Source organism: Eublepharis macularius, chromosome 14, assembly GCF_028583425.1.
Source record: "Eublepharis macularius isolate TG4126 chromosome 14, MPM_Emac_v1.0, whole genome shotgun sequence".
NCBI classification, from domain to species: Eukaryota; Metazoa; Chordata; class Lepidosauria; order Squamata; family Eublepharidae; genus Eublepharis; species Eublepharis macularius.
The window spans coordinates 44362477-44385109 of record NC_072803.1 but is presented as its reverse complement, the minus strand read 5'-3'; the positions used below and the strand labels follow the sequence as shown (position 1 = coordinate 44385109).

Here is a 22633-nt window from a genome sequence, read left to right as displayed (position 1 = left end):
TGTTATCTGTTTGTCTGGTCCCTTGAGAGCAGTTTGTTCTTCCTGTTGGACGTTTCCTTGGCCCTCATTTGCAGGTAAGGGCCAGGTTGTCACTCTCTGTAGGAGACCTGGTTTTGTTTGAAGGTTGATGGGTAAGAATATGATGGGGTCATCTGTTCTGAAAAGTCCTCAGTATTCGCTTCTTTGAAATGGTTTCAGGAAAGGTCAGCTGTGTGGGTTAAAGCAGTGCTTACACAAGTGATGTTAGCGGGGCTGGATACTTGGGAAGCAGGGGATGTTTCTGATGCGAACCAGGACTCAGAATTGGACTTGACATCTAAAGAGATCTGCGTTCAAGTTCTTTGTCTGCTGGGGACTCATTGTATGCTTTCGAGTGAGATGCAGTTTCTCATATGTGCAATCTAAGCAACTGTTGCCATAACAGAGTAAGATTGAATACCGAGATGCCTGTTAAGGGGCTTGCAACATTTTTAACATGTGTTGTTGTGTGATTCTTTTCAGTTTGAAGGGCCAGCACACACATGCATATATTTATCTCATTTACCTGATGGACCAGCAGTTGAATTGAAAAACCGTACGTAGAGAGCGATATGAAAAATTCCACCTGCAGTACTAAATCTTACAATGGAGCATTCACGCAGGCAGGGCATCACTTGAGCTTGAAGTTACTAGTTTATAAACACAAGAGTGGGCCAGGCATACATGATTAGAAGCGGAAAAGGATATATTTTAAAAAATGTTTAAAATACCATTTTCCCACACAAGATGCAGTGCAAAGAAACAATTATGTTTTATTATTCTTGAGTCACAAGGACAGGATAAAATTCAACAGCTAATTCTGAATTTAAACCTTTTTAGGGCGGTGTTTTGAACAGAAGGCAACCATTTTCTGCATTGCCATGACTTTATGAGTTTTTTTTAACCATGCAAATTCTATGTTAGAGGAGAATTGCAAGCAGGCCCAGGATTCGGGGTGCGGGGGAGGACAGGAGCATTTGCAGTGGGAATTTTTCAAGTGGAGGTGTATTTAACCCTTTTCAGGATTCTCACCTGCAATTCCCCTCAATTTTTTTTTTTTTTGCAAAATCCTGCTTTTCCTTGTTGCCCTGCAATAACGATGATGGGTATAGACCCCTAGATGGGGGGAGGAAGGAAGCCACAGTCTTCAGTGCTGCCTTGCTTGGGTCCAAGCTGAGCAGCCTCTACAGTACTGCCCCCACCATGGGGGTCCCTCAGCTGGGTTTGCCCCTGGACCATTTTAACATGCCTGTCTGGCCCTGAGCTCAGCTGTGTGGGGAAAGAACAGTCAGAGAGGGGGGGTATTTGCCAGGGAAAATCAGAAGATGCAGAAAACTTTAGGCAATCCTTGTCTTTTCCAGTTCTCCTGCAAATGCTCACCACAAGCACACACTGACATGCTATTTATTTATTTATTTATTTATATTTTTTCTCCCCAGTGGGGACTCAAATAGGCTTACGCTGTTCTCTCCTTTGTGAGAGTTTCTATCCCAAGTTCACCTGGCAAACTTCCATGGCAGAATGGGGATTTGAGCCTAGGTCTCCCAGATTCTAGTCTAGTACACTACACGGCAGATATGTTTTGAGAATCATGTCTGCTAGTATAATGTGAAGTTCCAAACAACATACAACCTTGGAACCACAGGCCTTAACTGTTTGTTGTTTTCCTCCCGTTCTCCCCAGGTCCTGGCAATCAGATGTGTGTTGCAAATTCCATACTTGGAACTAAATTCCTTGGGCAGCCTGATTTGGACAGAGGTCACAGCATGCGGAGGGAGGGGGCTTAAGATCCCCAGTGTCATTCCCCCAATTTGAAATAGTCCTGTGGGGGAGGGGTACATTTGCCTTGTGAAAACTTTGGGTACAGATGGGCTGCACGTAACTTTACTCAGCAGGGAAAGTGGCACTCCTGGGGGGCCATTTGAGAAAGAGAAACCATTACAGGGAGGAGGCTGTCCACAGTCCCACATGCACCAGTCCTGAACTGAATTCATGGGCACCTGCGAATTGAGTTCTGAGCACAGAACTCCCAAGGTACATCTGTTTGCAAGAACACCAAGAAAACATAACATATAGTTAGGCCTGGTTTGTCTGTGCAGAATGAGGCAGGACAATGCACAGCACCCACTCAGCTAGCAGTGGGTGGATTCCCCAGTTTTGAATATATTCCTTTCAGTAAAGAAATCTATACAGCTGGGGAGGAAGGTTCTCTTCTTCCTCTCTTTGGTTGCTGTGCTGGTTTTCTGTTTGTAGCATTTTTTTAATATGGAGGAGCATTCCAAAATAGGATCTTCCACCTGGGGGCTGAAGTGGTGCAGCCCTGTTCTCTCATCTCAGGCTTTGCCATGTGCAAATATTTCATGAGCTTCTGCACGTAAAACAGTCCACTTCATCTAATGTGCCCCTGCAAAAGGAGACTTGGAACATACCATTGCCTCCCACCAAGCCTCTGCTGGAAACTAGAGAGCAAGGTACAGGTTACTCATTAAAGAACGACTTCTGAAAGGTATAGGTTTGCAACTGATTAACTTCAGGAGAGCATGAGGTGAAATTTGCTACTCTGCCCTAGGGCACACACTGCTTTGGTTGGGACGTTCCTGCGGATCTCGCACACACATATATACCTTCACTCCTTCTCAACTGTGTAAATGAGAAAGCGTTCTCTGGTTCACATGTACATGTTAATGTTGCCAGCTTTTCAGCCAGGCACTGTAACTATGCCTTTAATAGCAGTTCTGCACACTGACATCAGCAGGTAATAATGCACATTATCTCCATAATGGGAAAAGATGCAGCTTCTGATAGCTGCCTATTAATCTGCTGAAGTGCGGGAGGAGTAGGCCATCGATTTTTTTCCAAGTCAGTTTGCAATTGTAACACAGGTAGAGCTGAAACTGAGCCTACCTTTCTTGTTGAGGCTGAAGGCTGATGACAAAATATATATTAAAAAATTGAAACAGACCGCATAAGACATCGGATAAACAATATTCACAGTTGTGTAGAAGGGGAAGTTCTGGGAGTTCAGAAAAGGCACAGCTGCTGAAATTTCCCCTTCCACACTGCTAAAGATGCAGGAGCCTGATCATCTTTGGCATCTGGTCCCCCAATTCTGGCTGCTTCTTATTGTGGATCCTTATAAACAGGGATTTTTTTCTGGGAAAAGAGGTGGCGGAACTCAGTGGGTTGCCCTCAGAGAAAATGGTCACATGGCTGGTGGCCCCACCCCCTGATCTTCAGACAGAGGGGAGTTTAGATTGCCCTCCGCGCCGCTGAGCGGCACGGATGGCAATCTCAACTCCCCTCTGTCTGGAGATCAGGAGGCGGGGCCACCAGCCATGTGACCATTTTCAAGAGGTTCCGGAACTCCGTTCCCCCATGTTCCCCCTGAAAAAAAGCCCTGCTTATAAAGTTGGCTAATTTCATCATTCAAACAAACACCAGACCTGGGATATTGATTGAATACATTGTACCTCCACCCTCTCATCTAAAAAGCCATGAGATCACTTCCAAAAATTAAAACAAGATATAAATAAAACAGATGGTTCAATACTGAGGAAAAAAAGTTTACAGGCAACAGATCTTTTTGATTTCTGTTGGCTGAAGAGCCTGCTGGCTCCCCTCCCCCCCCCTTTAAAAAAAAAGGTTTGCGAGAGATTCAGGCATTCTCCCCTGCCCGCAAACTCTTTATTTCCTTGTTTGTTAGGCTAAATTAAGAGAGAACTTCTCTCAAGTTTACCCCCCTCTGCCGTCGCTGCAGTTACTGTTAAACTGTATTAAAGCAACAATGACCCTGGGTCACTCTCTGTCATTTTTCCCAGAGCCATTTCTGTCTCCTCCTCAACAGAAGATTAGGGGGGTTGGAGATTTGCAATAAAATACAGAGGTTAGGAAGCCGTCTTTGAATGTTTGAGGGAGTCTCTAGGATACAACCAATGGTATGCAAGGCAAAAAGAAAACAGAATCAAGTTTGCTATGTTTAGATAGGGAGAGCCACCAGCTTGGCATTGGGGATGGGGCTGAGGAAGGAGACTAGGCTCTTTCCTTTTTCCACTCCTTGTATCTGATGAAGGGAGGTTTGACTTGAAAACTCATACCCTGGAGATCTAGTTGGTGTTTAAGGTGCTACTGGATTCAAATCAGGCCCCAGAAGAATACAAGGGCTTCCTGATTTAAGGGGCAGAGTGGATTGGTGGGCATCTGCATTCATTTCTGTGTTGGGACATTGGTGATGAATGGTCTTGATATGAACTATGGGCAGGGAAATTCTTAATTCCTTAACTGCTGCTAGGCAGTTTTTCTTTCTTCTGCCATGTTCTCATTCAGGGGGCTGTAAAGAAGACCCTTGATCTCTGTGCTCCTCCCCCCCACACAACTGGCCTGTCTCAGAGGGTTGTTATGAAGATTGCCAAGCATATATGAAGGGCTTGGAACACTGGAAATGTCATAAGTAAATGCTAAGTAGTTAACCTGATAAGAGGAGCCTTGCTAGATCAAACCAAAGGTTCATCGGGTCCAGCATCCTGTTTCTCACAGCAGCCAACCAGGTACTCTGGTAAGTCTACAAAGAGGAAGAAAAGCCACAGGCTCTCACTGTTGTTGCCCCCCCAGCAACTGGCCCCCAGATGTTCATTGCCACTATACGCAGAGGTTCCATTTAGTCCTCATGGTTAATAACCACTGATGGACACAGGGCTTTTTTTCCTGGGAAAAGAGGTGGTGGAACTCAGGACCGCACAATGATGTCACTTTGGGTCAGCTGGAACAAGGGGGGAGTTTTTAAAAGTTTGGCCCTGCCCCCTGATCTCCAGACAGAGGGGAGTTTAGATTGCCCTCTGTGCCACTCAGCGCGGAGGGCAATCTAAACTCCTCTCTATCTGGAGATCAGGGGGCAGGGCCACCGGCCATGTGACCATTTTCAAGAGGTGCCGGAACTCCGTTCCACTGCATTCGCACTGAAAAAAGCCCTGGATGGATGTATCCTTGGTAGCACCCACAAGGCAATGAATTTCCATGCTATTTCTGTTGCTGCTGTAAATGCCTCAGCGTTAGCAGTGATACTGGCAATGGAATGTCCATGCAGTAGTTTTCCCTACATTTTTTCTGTCCTAGTGCCCACCCCATAGCTGCAAGCCCCCCCCCCCCAACACTAGAGGGATTTCAAGCTTTTTAAAAAAAATTGGTAAGTAATATAGGGCCGTAGTATTAAGCTGCAGTGATATGTCAGTAACTGGTTTTAAGCAATAGCGATATATCAATTAGTTTTGGTAATTGATATATTACTATACCTTAAGTACATTGATATATCAATATAGCTTAATGCTGTAGTAATAATATATCACTAAACCAAGTTTGGAAAAGATTGTGATAGAAAACACAGACTGATAGCATTACGTCGATGCTGCGCTCCTGTTTAGAAGAAAACCAGAGCAAAACCTCTGTGTGGAAACAGGCCTTCAGGAATGTCTCTAATCTTTTAAAATAATCTAAGTTAGTAGTGTGACCATCCAGTGGTAGTAAGCTCCACAAATTAAGCATTATGTGAATATTTGTATGTTGTTACACCACCCTGAGCCCGTCCGAAGGGGAGGGCGGTCTAGAAATGAAATAAATAAATATTTGTCCATCTACTTAAATACAATTAGTTGCTTGAGCACCTGCCTTTTACGTATTTAATTGAGTTCTGAATTGGTTATTCTATAATAAAATGTTGTCTTGTAGGCCTCAATCTAGATTTTTTTGGAGGGCAGATACTGAAGGAAATATGAGAGAGCTTACTATTTAATATTAAGCTGGTACATTGTTAGGAGAGAATGTCATATTTAATATTGTCTTTTCAATTTCTTGATTAATAGTCTAAATAGGTGTGCTGTTAGCTGCACTAGCCCCATTGAATAAATTTGGCCCAACCAATTAAGACTTGAAGTCCTATTTTTAATTTGAAAATGTGCAAAATTACTTCTCTGCCACTGGGCTTACGCCCAGCTCCCCTTCCTAATTTCCAGGAACAAACCAGTTGAAAAGATAGTGAAATTCCGTAGAAGGTGATCTATGTGGCCAACTTGATTTATAGACTCCCTAAACAAATAGCTGGGGAGTTTCCTCCGTCTGAAATCACAATTCTCTTGGGAGGTAGGGAGGGAATGAGTCTGTTTCAGATGCCAATCTATTGTTTTGCAGAGAGATGACAAATGTGCACTGGGTTAATATCATTTAAACGTAGCCATGGAAAGTCATTTGCTCTGGGGAAAACATTGTTCTATAGCAGGCTGTAGGAAGGCTGAGGCCCTTATTGAGGCTGATTTTCTAGCCTGACATGAATCAAAAGCCCATTCCTGCCACAGAAGCATCGTGTGGCACACTGTGATTCCTTTTGTTAGGTGCTACCCACTTCCCTGAGCCCTTCCAGAATAGAGCTTCCTGGGCTGGGTTTCCTTTGGAAGAAAGCGCTGCAGTGTTGTGTGTCTTATTTACAAATATACAAAGCAGAGAGCAGATGGTGGCAAAGAGGCACTCCTGTAAAGAAACAGAGTCTGTGCCCCACAAGATATCTAAAGATAAACTCATAGTTTCTTCCACAAAAACAGAATCCCACATCTACCACCAGTATTACATGCTCTCCATCAGGGCTTTTTTTCTAGGGAAAAGAAGTGGTGGAACTCAGTGGGTTGCCCTCGGAGAAAATGGTCACATGGGCTGGTCACGTGACCATTTTCAAGAGGTTCCGGAACTCCGTTCCACCGCGTTCCAGCTGAAAAAAAGCCCTGCTCTCCATTCCTCTGAGCAGCGAGCAGTGAGATTTTCCGGCAGGGTTTAGGCCAAAGTGGGTTCCTATTCTCCAGGTGGGGCCTGGCATTCTCCTGGAATTAAAATGGATCTCCAGAGATCAGTTCCCCTGGAGAAAAGAGCAGCTTCGAAGGGTGGATTCTATGGCATCTTATTCCTGCTGAGCTCTCTCCCCTCCCCGAACTCTGCCCTTCCCAGGCACCCCCACACTCAATTTTCTAGGAAACCCACAAACTGGAATTGGCAACCCTAGGCCAAACTGAAGTGATAGGCCATTTTAATCAGATAGGAAAGCCACTGGCACACCCACTTAGGGACACTATAACGGGAATGGTAGTCTTACAAGGCCCAAGGTGTTGTGACTGGGTGCACAATTGTGTCACGCACAGCAAATTATAAGTACTATTGGCATGATATGCTCTCTTTTCCTTTCAGGGATGGAGTCCAACGCTTGCGCTGAGGGCCAGGCCCCTGGACAGCCTCCAAGAAGAAGCATCTTCAAAGCTCAGACTTCACCGATGAAGCGATCGGAGTTGCTTCTGAGGCGGCGGCGGAGGATCAGCCATGCATGTGTTAAAGGCAAAGGTAGGTGCTGGTAGATTGGTGAAACAGGGTAAAACATGAATATCTGAAGCTGCCTTACAGCAAACAAGACTTCTGGCCCACCAAGTTCTGCATCATCTCTTCTGACTTGCAATGATTATCCTAGCCTGGGCCATTTCCACAGAGATTCAGTGCTGTTGGGAAGTGGGTTTTCCCTGTTTCTGCACAGCAACGTGACAAATTTGTGCATTTCCCAGCATGCTTTTTCAAGCATATTTTGCTTTGAAATATTGTGAAAGATCACAATAAACCCTGGATGGCTGCCCTGTGGGTGGGAAAACGTGCATTTTCTGGCCCACCGTGGCAGCTATTTTCCCTGCCTCCATCTCTGTGGCCATTTTCTTTCCCTTCCACTGAGGAGCTTCGTCTAAATTGGCAATTGAATCTTGTTATGGTCATATGATGTTATAATAACCTGTGCATCAGGATCTATCTATTCCCAGCTTCCATTTTTTAAACAAGTAAGTGTCTAGTCCATTTATCTGGGAAGATATGAGGGGAAAGGCATATCTGCAATGAAAGGGACTAAAGACTTGCTTTTCTAAATGAAAGCTGGGAATTCAAAGAACCTATTACACTTGTTTTTATAACATTATATTGAATTGATATTCAATTGCTGATTTTAAAAGAAAATTGAAAACGCCACAGTTGCTTTGGTGGGGGGAGGCATTCCTGCTGCCGGGGGGACTGGGACAGAGAAACTGTGGGGAAATCTGTCCTGTGGAGTCCCCTTTGCTACCGCTCTGTATTGGCAGCTGCAGGAGCAATGGGGAAAGCACACAAACCTGTCTCCATGTTGAAACACCTTGGTTTGAACATGCAGCAGAATGGAGTGATAAGGGGGTGGTAGGTTGGACTGCAGCACTAATGGCGAGGAACTACATTTTTTCAAAGCTTTATTTCCTTAATAATTCCCTGCAAGTGGGAAACCAGAACAGTACGTGAAAGCCTAGGCTTAGAATTTACTCAAAGGTGCTATTTTCTCTCTCTTTTTTTTGCGGAGAATTTTTATATGGGGCAGTCAGTAGGATGAGAGGAGGATTGATTGAAGTGGGAAAATTGCCACTCAAGTTCCTGAAAGTGTGTACTATCTTAGAGGGAAAAATCTGGCTTGTGGGGAAATTTCCCACCCTCCCTTTGCATGATCATACCCTTTTTTCCATTCCCTGCTCACCTTTATCAAAGCTTAGACTGCTGAAATTTAGACCGCAAGGGCAGATACCTGTCATTTTTTGATGGAGCTGTATAAATAATAGTAAACACAGAAATGGTACTTGGGGAAAAGATGTTTTCTAAATTTTCCCACAATGTAGCAAAGACAACAGACCAGAGAAGACCAGCAGAGAAAAAAGCTCCACCTCTTTGCAATGCTGGTATGGAGGTGCTTTCCCCAAGAAGGGGGGCATTATCACAGTAGGCAGGTTTTTACATGTTACAGCCCCTGCTTGGAGCATTACTCTTTGGGAATTATTTGGGGTTATCGCCATGAACATTTGAATTATTTCCAGTAAGCAGCACACCTCCTGTTAAGTAACGTCTGTTGAAATCAATGCAATTTAACTTATAAATATGGCTGAGTCTTCAGAAAATCACAGTGGGACTTGCATCTTAGTAAACAAGGGGCTGCAAATGCGGTTGAGGATCAGGGAGATAAACTTCACAATACCATTATATGCCACAAAAAGCGTTTGTACATTTTGTCCATAAAAAACATTGCCCAAATTCGATAGCTCTCAACAGCACACATACAAAAATGCTACATCTGAGATCAAACCAAGAAATCAGGCATCTTGGCCAGGCAAATGAATGCCTACAGAGGGTAATATTTCCTCCAGCGCTGAACAGAACTCACCTGGAACAAAGCAAGTGTTGCAGCTGTTAAATTGGTCCAGCCAGAATAGACACTGTGTGTTTAGGGCACGGCAAAGGCGTTGCTTGCTTCTGTAGTCAGGTGCAGATCTACTTTCAAATCCACCAATGGGAATCCAGTGCCTTTTGTCCTATTCAAACAGTGGCGGTTTGAAGGCAAAGCGGGGCCCCAGCTGTCTAGGACAAAACTTGGCCTCTTGGAAGCTGCCAAGCTTAGTTACAGATTTCAGCTCTTCGAAAAACAGGCCCGGTGCCTTCGGCCGTGGCACTTTGAGAGCTATGGAGCACAGAACTGTGCGCAGAATCTCCCTCTGCTCTAAGCCAGCGGACCCTTTAAGGTTCTCCTTTTATTTAAAAACATTTGGTGAGTCCAACGGGGGGGGGGAGGGGGGCAGAGGTGGGGGGAAAGAAAGTTTACAGCAGGTGATTGTGTGCATGTCTGCAGCAGGAGCTGGCAGCAGTCCCACAGCCTTGTCAGCTCCTTGAAACAGTTGGGGCTGTCTCTGGAGGAATCTCATGCTAGGGGCAGGGAAGATGCAGTCTCTTGTTGTGGGCCTTGATATGCACACTGGGTCCTTAGCACAGCTCCACACAGCAATACATGTGTGTGTAGGATATGCACGTGAGCCATGACTGATTGATATTTCCAGGCATTTTTGTAGCATTTGAAGCAGTCCTGCTTGGCTTAATCCTAACCATGCTTGGAAGTGCCGCTGAAACTGACAAAGATGGCAGTGACCAAGTGATGAGTGTAGGATAATCTGGGCAATTTCTAAATGTCCGGCTAATTCCTAATCTGAGCGGTGCTCCAATTTGCATTCAAGAACCCCCTTCATTGTGGGGTAAGTGGAAAGACATTTGTGGTGAAGAGATACTGTTCACTTATTCTAACTTTAGATGCATCTCCCTGGCCTTTTGCAAGAGCTCTGCCTCTCAATGTATTGTGTGCTTATGTTTCCCTTCCTCTGAGGAGCCCAGAGTGGCAGACTTGGTTCACCCCTCCATTTTATCTTCACAACAACCTTGTGAGGTATTTGAGACTGAGTAGTAATAGTAATAATAACATTATAATAACATTTGATTAATATACTTCCCTTCAGGACGACTTAACACCTACTCAGAGCGGTTTACAAAGTATGTTATTATTATCCCCACAACAATCACCCTGTGAGGTGGGTGGGGCTGAGAGCTCCTAGAGAGCTGTGACTGAGCCAAGGTCACCCAACTGGCTTCAAACGAATGAGTGAGGAATCAAACCCGGTTCTCCAGTTTAGAGTCCTGTCGCTCTTAACCACTACACCAACTGGTAAATTTATTGCAATTTGCCATTGGCCATAGAAAATTTACAATTAACAAATAAAATATACAGTTGATATTGACTCTATAAACTCCAAGTATTTGAGACTGAGATAGAGTGACTGGCCCAGTGTCAGTCAGTGAGATTCATTAACTGAGGGGGGATTTGAACCCAGGTCTCCCCAATCCTAGCCCAGGGCTCTAACCACTGGCTTGCAAGACCACAGTGATTTTCGAAGCCCTGGCAGTTCTTAGCTTAAAATGTAAGCAGTGTATATTGAGATGGATCTGAGCTGGGGCTTGTTGCTGCTGGGGCATTGCACTCAGCAGTGGCCCACAGCACCCTGAAATGTGAAATGGGGTGTTGTTTTTGCATCGATGTGTAGCTCAGCCTTGTTTCTTGACTCTGTGATTAATTCTTTTCTGAAACTCAGTATTTCAGCAATTGACAACATCCCGAATGCTTCTTTAAAAGAAGCACACCAGTTTCCAGTAGGGTTGCCAGCTCCAGGTTGGGAAATTCCTGGAGATCTGAGGGATGAAACCTGGAGAAACCTGGAGAAAGTGGGGTTTGGGGAGGGAAAGGGCATGGCATAATTCCATAGAGTCCACCCCAAAAGTAGCCATTTCTGTGGCCTGGAGACCAGTTGTAATTCCGGGAGATCTCCAGCCACTACCTGGAGGCTGGCAACCCTAGTTTCCAGTGCTGATGGCTATGGAGATAGGCTGGAAAGTGTCAAAATGAGGCCTGTTCAAAAAAGCTTGCAAGTGTTTGTTTAGGGAGAGGTGGTAGAAATCAGTACAGATGACCCAGTTCTCTCCTTGTGACCCTTAACAATACTAGTTTGTGGGGACATGGATGGTTCCAGAGAGTGGCAAACTCTGGTAATTGGTGGGGCATAAGACCAAGAGAGTTGGACAATGAAGAAAGCTGACAGGAAGAAAATTGATTCTTTGAAATGTGGTGCTGGAGGAGAGTTTTGTGGATACCCATAGATGACCAAAAAGACAAATAAGTGGGTTCTAGAACTTTTTCTCTCTCTCCCCAAATACTAGAACTTGAAGGCATCCAGTGAAGCTGACAGGCGATAGATTAGGGACGGACAAAAGGAAATACTACTTTACATAAAGAGTGATTAAAATGAGGAATTCACTGCCAGAGGATGTAGTGATGACCACAGGCACCGTTGGCTTTAAAAGGGGATTGCACAGCCTCTTGGCAGATAGGTCTATTAAGCCATGGCAACTAAAGGGAGCCTCCACGTTCAGAGGCAGTAACCCTCTGGATTCCAGTGCCCAGAAGCAACGTCAGGAAAAGGCCTAGGGGTGCCATTCCCCTGCTCAGGGCAGGGGATCCCCTGCTTCCCCCCTTCCCCCCTGCACCCACTTACTTGCCTGGTGGGGGGTGCGCTTCCCAGAGTGCCCCTCGGGTGGCGCGTTCCCACATCCACAGCAGCCCAATTCAGGCCGAAACATGGCCCACAGCTGGCCCTGCAGCAGGCTGATCCAACCCTTTGGTGAGTGTGGGAGCGCTCCTGGGCCACTCTTTGACCTGCGTGATGACATCACTTCCCAGAAGTGACATCATTGCGCAAGCCAGGAGTGCGTGCACAGCACAAGGACCTGGGGGCACAGCAAGGTAGGTACAGGGCTTCCAATCTCCCACTGGGGGAGTCAAGGGACCTGGCAACTCTGGAAAGGCCTCAGACTCTACACCTTGTTGTTGGCCCTCCAGAGTAACTCTTTGGCTACTGTGTCAGGCAGGGTGATTGATGGCCTGGGTGGACCACTCGTCTGAGCCAGCAGGGCTCTTCTTATGTGGCAGCCCACAGTCCTCAAGATTCCAACTGGAACTTCCATGCCGTGGCCTAGGTGCTTCATGCAGCCTCCCTGCCAGGATGTCTGCCCCCTGGCTTTGTTTTCTGGGAGAAGATCCTGTTGCTGGCCACATTCTTCACAGACGGTGACAAGCCAGGGCAGGCTCCAGGTCACCCTTGGCTGGGTCCTTGCCATTTTGCTCTCACAGCAGGGCCATTGTTCCATGACTGACGGGTTCCCATGGCTCCTGAAATCCAAAGGCCGCAACTGCTCCAAGGCTTCTCGTTGGCCCTGGCTGAGTGAGAAGCAGCCAAGAGGGTGCACGAGGTGGAAGGGGAAGGAAATGGGCCCCAGGTCTGGGGATGCTTCCACATCTTACTCTCTTTTCTAAAGTTTCAGATCAGCCTTGAAAAATGTGAATTAAGTAATAAAGAAGAAGGTGCCTCTGAGCAGGTGCAGGGTGCAGTTCTTTCATTATAGCTAACTTGTACATCTGGGAGGTAGGAGACATGTAGCTTCCAAGTTTGGAGGAACTATTAGGCACACTCACACACACACGCACACTCTTGCTTACACATATATAACAGCAGTGATTATAATGTTTTTATAAACACTCTGTGCTTTTAGAATATCCCATTTATGTTATTTCCATCCCACAGAGTTTAACCTACACATCAAAGTTAAGGAAAAAAAACAACGCGAATACCTCAAAGATTGTTTTCTTTGATGGCCTCCTACCTGCAGCTCTCCTTTTCTGCAGGGATTTGCTTGGTTGATATTCTAATCTTCTATAGCTGATTAACATGATTCTTCTGGAAATTTTTGTAATGTAGAAGTAATTTGCAGCATTCACTGCAACTTGATGATGTAGAGGAGGCTGCTAAATTAAACAATTGCATAGGACAAGTCCCCTGGAAGACCACTGAACTTGGTTCCTAAATGGAGCTTCCCTGTTCAGAAGCAGGATACCTTTGAGTATCATATAATTAAGACAGATAATGGACTCACTATTGCCTTCATACCCTGTTGGGGCTGTTGATAATAAAATGCTGGGTTAGATGGACTCTTGGTCTGATCCAGCAGGGGTTATTGTATACCCCCCTTCCCTCAACACACAATGCACTTCTACTACATTCATCATTAGAGGTTATACCCCTAGGAGCCTATGAAAGTGTGAGCTGCATTGACCTCGGCTGCCCACATGGGGGCACCCTGCATGCATTGCCTTCTTTTTGGTTTTAAGTAGGTTTGCTGCAGGTTCTCATACAAGGATAATGCCCGGGATTACTTATTTTATTTTTATCCTACTTTTGTGGCTTGCTACGCTTTGTTTGTTGTCTGGTGTTATTAAAGTGGTGAACAAACTAGAAAAATTCTGTCTGAATCTGGGATTGAAAGCAGATGGTTTGTCATTTCATTTTGCAAACTGTGTATTAATCTGTATCCACAAGAGTCCAGTAGCACCTTTAAGACTAACCAACTTTACTGTAGCATAAGCTTTCAAGAACCACAGTTCTCTTCGTCAAATGCATCTGATGAAGAGAACTGCGGTTCTCGAAAGCTTATGCTATAGTAAAGTCGGTTAGTCTTAAAGGTGCTACTGGACTCTACTATTTTGCTACTACAGACTAACATGGCTAACTCCTCTGGATCTGTATCCACAGAAGGGGAACTCCTCAAAAGGTGTACTTGGAGAAGACACTTAGGGAGCACAAGGCACTGGAAAGCAGCTGTGTATGAAACTGGACTGGCCCTACAGCTGTGTATGAAACTGGACTGGCCCTGCAAAATGCTTCAGAACCTTGATTGTGTTTTGTCCTTGCAACAATCTGTTAAGCACTTGCTCCACAACTTACTTTTAATGGGAGCCATATTTTCAACTGAGCATGAGCTGAGAGTCTAGTGACACTGTCAGAGATGGCAAAGGGTTCTTTAACCCCTTCTTCTCCTGTCTGAACAGCAAGACAGGCCTTGACCAAGCCTTAGCACTTTGGCTGCTCATTACCATTACTATGGTTGCCAGTTTGCAGGTGAGGCCTGGAACTCTCCCAGAATGATAACTGATCTCCAGACTACAGACATCAGTTCCCCTGAACCAAATGGCTGCTTTCAATGGTGGACTCTATGGCGTCACATCCCTGTGCTAAGATCCTTTCCCAGGCTCCACTCCCAACTCTCCAGAAATTTTCCAACTCACAGCTAGCAACCCTACTTCCCTCATCTTGTTTTGTGTATAGTTGCTGTTAGCCATGGTGATGAACCTACATGTTCAGAGGCAGTGTACCTCTGAATGCCAGGTGCTGGGCTGGCAACAAACAATGGCAGTAGAGACTTTAACCTCCATTCTTTCCTTGTAGGCTTTCCTGGGTGGACAGTGGAAAACAGGAAGCTGGACTAGATGGATCCAGCAGGGTTCTTGTGAATGCATTATAATGGGAAGTCTCTATTGAAGGCTCCCCCTAATAGTTACATGGGGAGTAGTTTATAGAATCATTTGGCAGCATTTCAGCTTTGGAGAAAGTCACTAAACAGACAAAATTGTGTGTGTGGCGGGGGGGGGGGGAGAAGAGTCGATGGGATCACTGGTTGTGTTTGGGGCTGGATAGAAAGCCTTTTGCAAACAGATTGGCCTCCAGTGGGGTGTAGTGGTTAGAGTATTGGATCAGGATTTGGGAGATCTGGGTTTGAACATCCACTCTGCCATGAAAGCTTGCTGGGTGACATTGGGTCAACCATATACACTCAGTCTAACCTACCTTACAGGGTTGTTGTAAGGATAAAAGGAGAAGAAAACAATGCAAGCCTCTTTTGGTCCCCATTAGGGAAAAAGACAAAGTATCAATGAAGTAAATAACAATAAATAAAATCCGTACTTTAAGCAAAATCATTGTTTCCACTTTACAAATGGGTAACTGAGGCCACCTTTCAAGACCCTAGTAGAGGTGGGTCTTGGTGCCTGATTCCCAGATCCACACCAATGGCTACTATCCAGGATGACTACAGGGAACCTCCATAGTCAGCATATCCCTGAAACCCAGTGCTAGGGGGCAGCACCAGGGGAAGGCCTGGTTGGCCAATATGTGAGACAGGATGCTGAATTAGATGGACCACTGATCTGATCCAGAAGGGCTCTTCTCACATACTTAAGTTCCATCTTCTCTATTTACTTGGCTGCACATTACTACTCATGGTCTCTCTTGTTTGCTCTAGGACAGCTCAAGCTCTCCATTGATGTGCAAGGCAGGGACCTTACTCTGTATGGTGAGTAGCTGCTGTCTGGATCCAAAGGTAACAGGATGGGTGTATTGTTATCTGTAAACTGGGGCCTTAGAGGGAGGCATGATGGCTCTTAGACTCAACTTCATAGCAGATCTTGCATGGACTGTCTGAGAGATGCTGGAAGGTGATCCATGACTCAGGTCTGACCAAAGTGGAGAACTACCTGGAGATAAGTCATGCCTGTCAAGGAAATCTGTACACCTAGAAGCCAGAGCAGATTAACTGGGATTCCCCAACTTCTGCATTGGGGTTGCTCAGGGGCAGCTAGATCAATAATAATCTGGCTTGGGAGTCCCATGTGGCTCTTCGACATGTCACTTGTGGCTCTTCTGAGCATTGTCTCCCATGGTACCTGCTCCATCTTCCAGGAAGGTAAGCAAGTTCTGTAGAAACTGGGATAATTTTATCATTACTGTGGGCCTATGATAAAACTAAGAGTTTTATTTTTAATGCACAACTTTTTTGTCCATTCAAAGGTTGTGGAGATGTTGGGTTTTATGCAGCGGAACAAGAAGATGGAATGGGGGCATGCTAGCCCATAAAACAAAATTATTTGCAAGTAGAAAACGTTGCATGGAAATAGGTTCTAACCACCCCTTCCGCTGCAGAACTAAAATACAACTAGGTGGTAACTTTTAGCATGGAGAAGGATTACATTTTTAAAGATCCAGCCTAATAGAATTATGGAGAACCCAGAAGCTTTCACAGTCTTGTGGGTCTTAACTCTGACCTGCAAGGCTACCCCTAATCCCAGATACACAAAGACTGTCTAAGGTTCACCAGGGTAAAGAGAGACAGACCTACATAATAAAGTTGCCAGCCTCCAAGTGGTGGCTGGAGATCTCCCAGAATTACAGTATCCAGGCCACAGAGATCAGTTCCTCTGGAGAAAATGGCTGCTTTGGAGGGTGGACTCTATCGTGTTATACCCTGCTGAGGTTCCTCCTCAAACCCTGCCCTCTCCAGGCCTCACCCCCCAAATCACCAGGAATTTCCCAACCTGGAGATGGCAACCCTGCTACATGCTCAGGTGTACTCTGGTAATTGAAAGGGTGATAGTATAGTCATATATTATTGTGTTTGTGGCAGTGGACAGGGCATAAAAGAATCATGAGGCTCTTTCGCTTGATGGGAATGGTGACTGTGCCTCTGTGTGACCCATGGAGTGATCCCCAATGAGGAGGACTTGTTGTTGCTCCTGTCATGTTGCCCCACCTGAGCCATACAGGGGCCCAATCCAGAAACACGTCAGGCTGGGCTTTAGGGCTGCTGTCTCTTGAAGAGTCTCTGCCTCCGCCTCGTTCAGGTCTCCCTCCTTATCAATCTGCTTTTGGAGGGAAAACAGAAGGTATCCTTCATACCCCGCTAGATTTCTTCCCTGTCATAGTATTCTACATCCGTGGGCTCTTATTCACACAGATCCTTTGTCCTTAGGTGGTTATTTCTGTTTTGCGCTCAAAGGGTAGGGGGGGGAGCTGAAATTCGGGGTGGTGCCTGACCATTCCATGAATCGGGTCCAGAAAGCAGGTTCTAGAAAGGGTGAAGTTTTCCCCATCATTTCTGTGTACCATGAAAGGGGGGGGGGGAATAGAGAGTCCAAACCAAAACTGGGTAATTCCCATTTCATAATTTCATTTGAGGGCTGAAAGAAACATTCAGGGTTGCAAATGGTGACAGGCTAGCAGGAATTCATACTCCTCTTAAACTGGGCTGCCCCTGAGCTGTTTCTTCATGGGCACATTGTTATAGATAACTGCCGCTTTCTTCCTGCTTTGGGGCCAAATTGCCTGTTATGTACAAATATCAGTAATAAAATCCCAGGAGCTGCTTCTTGTAAAAACAAAACAAAGCAATGTGAGGAAGTGCATTTTTGAGTAGAGGGGGGAGTATTTCTCTCCTTCCCTTGCTTGTCTTTTTAGTGTTGAATCTCTCTCCCCTAAAATACTTTCTTCTTATGGGGTTCCAAACATGGGCTTAGGAGGTAAACAAAGTGGCTCAGTGAACAAGCCAAAACTGACATTGACAGTTGCTGTCAAAAATGGTGGCTGTGAGTCTAGTTCCTCCCCACCACATTCAGTGTTGCAATGTTCTAGTACAACTTCATTTGTCCTGACATTCCCACATTCTTCATTTCCTCACCCCCTGCCAGTGGCATACAATAATAGGGAGTTGGGACAGGGAAACACAAGACATGCTATCAGGACTCAGGTAAGTTGCACCCAGATGTTATGGTGGGGAAAGGGAAAGAGGCAAGAGTCTCACTGCCACTTTTCAGTGGCAGCCCTACACCCCATCCTCTGCCACTGTCAGGCATGGTAGTCTGCCAACGATGCTACAATGTTATTCCCATTATTGAATGGGATGGGGGGGATTAGTTGGAACAGGGGGAACCATCAGTTAAAGCAGAACGTTGCACATGAAACATTCTAGCTGAACACATTGGGATCATATTCTGCTTCCAGTGCTCTCAACAGCAACATTCGAGCCTCTCCTTTATTGTGGTGGTGGAGTAGCTGGGGGTCAGAGCTAAGATCAGGATGCGCCCTTTGATATTTAATTTGATGATGCTCTCGGGCCGTGGGCATGGAGCCCAGCACTGTAAGCCAGAGGAAGTCAGGCGCATGAAATGCAATTTGGCATCTGGATGCAGGACTGCATCTGCCTCCAACCAAACTCTCAGGCTTCGGTATTTTTAGTAGGCTTTTACTAAAGGCAGACGTTATATGCATACATATACATTCTATCCTCTCAGATTTCTCTCTTACTGAGCAGGCACAGGCCAATCTACTGACAAGTAAAGGCATCACTTCAGATTTCAGTTTAGTCAGGGGAAGTTCTCAGTATTGCCCATTCTAGAAGATCAACATTTGTAGGCATAAGGGCTAGAAACTTAGCTTAAAATAAACCAGAGTTTCAGGATGCTGAATTCTGCATCCACCCAACCAGATTCTCATTCTTCAGCAGAACAGTTACAGAATAAAAATGAGCCCTGGGGCTGGACCCAAGACTCATTTAAACCTTAGCCCTTGTCTGTATAGATAAGCATTTTGCCAGATTGTGTGGAGTCAGCAGAGAGCTGGGTAGGTGCAAACCTGAAGGCACATGGGAGTGGAGGTGAGAGAGTGAGAGACACCCTGGAAGTTGCGAGGTGAGGGCTGTGTGTGTGTGTTTGGAGGGAGGGACAGCCAGCAATTGGTAGGTCAGCTTTTGATTCATTCTTTCCCTATCAGCTAAGGGGCAACGCTTTGCGTCAAGCAGCTTTTCCCCATGCAGTTTTTGAGATGCAATTTTCCCCCCTTCTTTTTTCCCTCCATCTAGTTATGGAAGCCAAAGGCCTGTTGGGGAAAGAATACCGGATTTGTGACTCCTTTGTCAAGGTGGGCTTGCTGTTCTCTGGATGGGAGTTTATGATGCTGTGAATTACTTGGCATGAACAACCCCTTTGTAGTGAATTCCCCCACAGAGCTCCTCTTCCCTTCTCAGCTCAGGCCCTCCTCCAAACCAAGCTGCTGACTGCGTTGTCTGTGGCCATTGATTTCTTCTTTTTTTAAAAAAAGAACTTCCCTCCATTTGCCTGCGGAGATTTGCAAGGCTTGAAGGAGGAAGCAAGAGGCATTGAGCATCAATCTGAGTGGCTGTGGGATTCAAGGCATCTCTGCCGCATCTTGGTTGATCCTTTTGGTGCATCTAATACTTGAGGTCACAGAGCATTCCTGATTCTTTCTCCGGGGTTGGCATTGCAAAGGTTTTCTCCAGCTCTGGTGGAACCCACATTAACTACCCAAAGGATGTGCTATACACTGCCTTTCTGCCCGAGGAAGAACATCTCTTGAGGGCCCTTGTAAGTGGTTCTTTTCTCCTTCTTTGGCTTATGGACTTTTTCTTGTAAATCTGCTTCAATCACTCTTGTTGATCTTGGGTTTCAGCCTCTGCCCCCTTCCAGTTTTGGGGGAATCTTGCAACATTTGTGGTGGGGGTGGACTAGTTTGGATATTCCACCACCATTCTTTGCAAATTTCAGTGCAGAATTTGAAAAGGCAACTTCGGTTGCAGTTCCATTTTACTTGAAATCCAGATGATTTCTCCCCCCCCCCACTGCTGATTTTCTGCTCAAAGAGATGGGTTGGTAGAAAGTCTGATTGGATGCCCTCCCTCCCTGCGGGGGGTTAAGAAGCTGTTTCTCTTTCTCTCCAAATGAAGATGTCTATCGTGCCAGACACAGATCGGAGGTGCAGGCAAAAGACCAAGACTGTTTCAGACAATAAAAATCCTGTCTTCCACGAGCACTTCCTTTTGTGAGTATGGGGGATGGGGGTGGGATCAGCTTCTGCCCACTATTAGCTCCATCGTTCAGACCTGGCTTAGGCTACAAAATGAAGTTAGCCAGGGATCCCATCCAAAGAAATGTCTACTGTGCCTCTCTGTGTGCTCTCTTTCTCCACTCTTGTGTGCCATTATGTCTAACATGTCTCATGCATGGCTAATATCTGCCTTGAAATGAGGCATGACAGATAACTGTTCTGCTGCAGCCCAAATGCCTCAAACCTTTGCACAGAGCTGGCTGTCAGCACACAGAGGGAGAGCTGGGCTTCTGCCTTTCCCACCTTTGGCATTTTTAACTTTTGGTTGCTTCTGTATGGAGCGGGGGAGGGGGGCCTTCTCCTAGACTCTGAGCTGCCTTTGATGCAGGGGGTAATCAAGCCAGGTAAAAAGATTTCTGGAAGTGGTAGCATGCCCTTGGAGATGTTGGAGGGCAGATGGTTTAGATAGCTGAACAGGGTTTTTTTCCTTGGAATTGAACTATTGAATCTGGGGCAGCAATGGTATTGAGCTGATGTATGTTCTCTTTCTACAGTGTAGGGTCACTGCTGTTTGAATTGTATTTCTCTGTATCTCTTGGATTATTACTGTCCTTTTTAGCTCGTGAACACCTTTCCCCAGGGCTGGTGGATGTGTGTGTGTGTGTGAGTGGCTGTACTGGACTGGAAAAAGTTAATGGAGTATGTATCCCACTTGACAGTCTCTGGGTAAATGAGGGACTGGTGCGCAGCTTCAGATCTCAGATGGCATCAACCTGCCGGCAGCTCTAGCTATGCTTCAAGGCTGGCTGTGTTTTGGGGTCTCATGTTTGCACCCTTCCCACTTCATATTCTAGCCCTTTGCAAGAGGAAGACGAGAGAAAACGTCTGCTGATCACAGCTTGGAATCACCAAAGGAATTCCAGGTAAGGCCAAGAACATGTTTGAGCTGGTAGGGAGTGGAAACTCTTTGCAGGATTGCCTGGAGCTCTCGGCATGGACACCCAGGTGTCACTGCGGATCAGGATATGTATAGCCTTCGGGGGACTAGTTCTAAATGAGTGGCAGGATGTAAGTCAAGAGGCCAGCGGCAGGATCCAAGGGTAACCGCAAGGCCAGTGGATGGAAGATCAGCAGTTTCCAGTAGATGCTTTTGTAGCTATTTTGTTAGGGTGTTAAACTGTGTATTAAACCAGTCCCCTTTTCCGCTGCCCTGCCTTTCTGCCTTCCTGCAAGGCCTCAGCGTAAGGGAACCAGAATTTCTGCCCCAATCACATCAGAGCCAGGGAGCTATCCAGAGTGCTGGGCCAATAGCATCACCAAGCCACACTTCCCCTGGGACCCTGATTCACCAGCGCTTGTTCCTCCCTCCGGCATATATAAAAAGAACCACTTGTTTCCATATGACCTTATCTGTCAGTTGAGATCTACAGGGGAGGCCTGGCTCTGTTCTCCCTCAGAGGAAAGGAGGAACCTAGTACTTGGTAAGGTACTTGAAACGGGGCCTCGTCATTGGTGGCACCTTGACTGTGGGATTCATTCCCACCAACAGCTTGCCTAGCACCAGCTGTTCAGGCTTTAGGGACTGATCAAAATCTTCACTTCCACTAGGTTTTCAGTTGAATTTATTTTTCCTCTGCTAATACTTGATTTCTAATTTTGCCTAGCCAGTTTTTTCTTTCTTCTTGCTCATTTGCTGTATATATGCTCTAAAATGATATTTTTATAGTATTGTTTTCTTGCTGTGAATCACCTCCAGAGTATTTGGCTGAGTGGTGGTCTACCAATTTTAACCAGATAAAAGCAGGACAGCTTTATGGCTTTGCAGGTCCTCATCACTTGGGGCATTTCCAGAAGATAAGTCAATATAAGGGCCATGATGCCCTGATCTGAGTTTCCAGGTTCCTTCAATCCAGACATGTCAGGGAACTTTCACCTGCCATGGAACCCAGCCCATTGAGGTTCAAATGGGCTGGTGTAGCACAGTGGCTATAAATGCGAATTTAGAGTGCCTTTCACTGGTTCAGAAGCGAGCTTTACATGGTCTCAAATAGATGCCCGCCTCTGACTCTTCAAGCAGCAAAGACTGTAAGGGGAATGGGAGGAGCAGAACCCCGGAGGAAGGGATGCTTATCTTTATTACTAATTCCTCCTCAGGCAGAGTGAACTTATTGGCTGCATGAGCTTCGGCGTGAGGACCCTGCTGAGCCCAGACAAGGTATGGATGGCCACTTGTGTTGAGTGGAGTTGAGACACAGCTGTTGTGCTTGAAACTCTGTAGTTTAGTTGGCTGCATGGTTTTTTTTTTTGAAAAAATTTTTTTATTGGGTTAGAATCCATTATTTTTTACATTACATTCAATTTTCCCCAAATTTTTTCACTTCTAACCCCCTCCCTTTCCCCCCCTTTTGTTGACTTCCAACAGCTTTCCCACCCTTTGTCCCTTTTCCCTTACTTCTATTAAATTCCTCTATCTAAAACAAGTATACATTCTCCATTATACTAAGCAGTACATCCTTAACTACTTTTCTTGTTATATACCCAAACTGTAAGTCTTTGGTTCTATCTTGGATAAACAATTTATCCCATTTCCAGTTTTAAATATTTCTATATATCATAAACCATAAAAATCTTACATTTAAGATCTTACATTTAAATCAAACAATTTA

The 22633-nt window shown here is 45.6% G+C and overlaps 1 protein-coding gene across 4 annotated transcripts in view; it reads left to right on the top strand.

Annotated features, from left to right (window-relative positions):
* RGS3 (regulator of G protein signaling 3) overlaps positions 1–22633 on the top strand; it is a 93147-nt gene continuing 70514 nt past the window's right edge. For all 4 annotated transcript variants that reach the window (XM_054997568.1, XM_054997567.1, XM_054997570.1 and 1 more), the window contains exons 1-7: positions 1–74; positions 7237–7386; positions 15598–15648; positions 18985–19043; positions 19867–19961; positions 20822–20890; positions 22122–22182. In XM_054997568.1, the coding sequence (XP_054853543.1) occupies positions 7239–7386; positions 15598–15648; positions 18985–19043; positions 19867–19961; positions 20822–20890; positions 22122–22182 (483 nt within the window). In that variant the 5' untranslated portion in view covers positions 1–74; positions 7237–7238. The remainder of the gene's footprint in view (positions 75–7236; positions 7387–15597; positions 15649–18984; positions 19044–19866; positions 19962–20821; positions 20891–22121; positions 22183–22633) is intronic.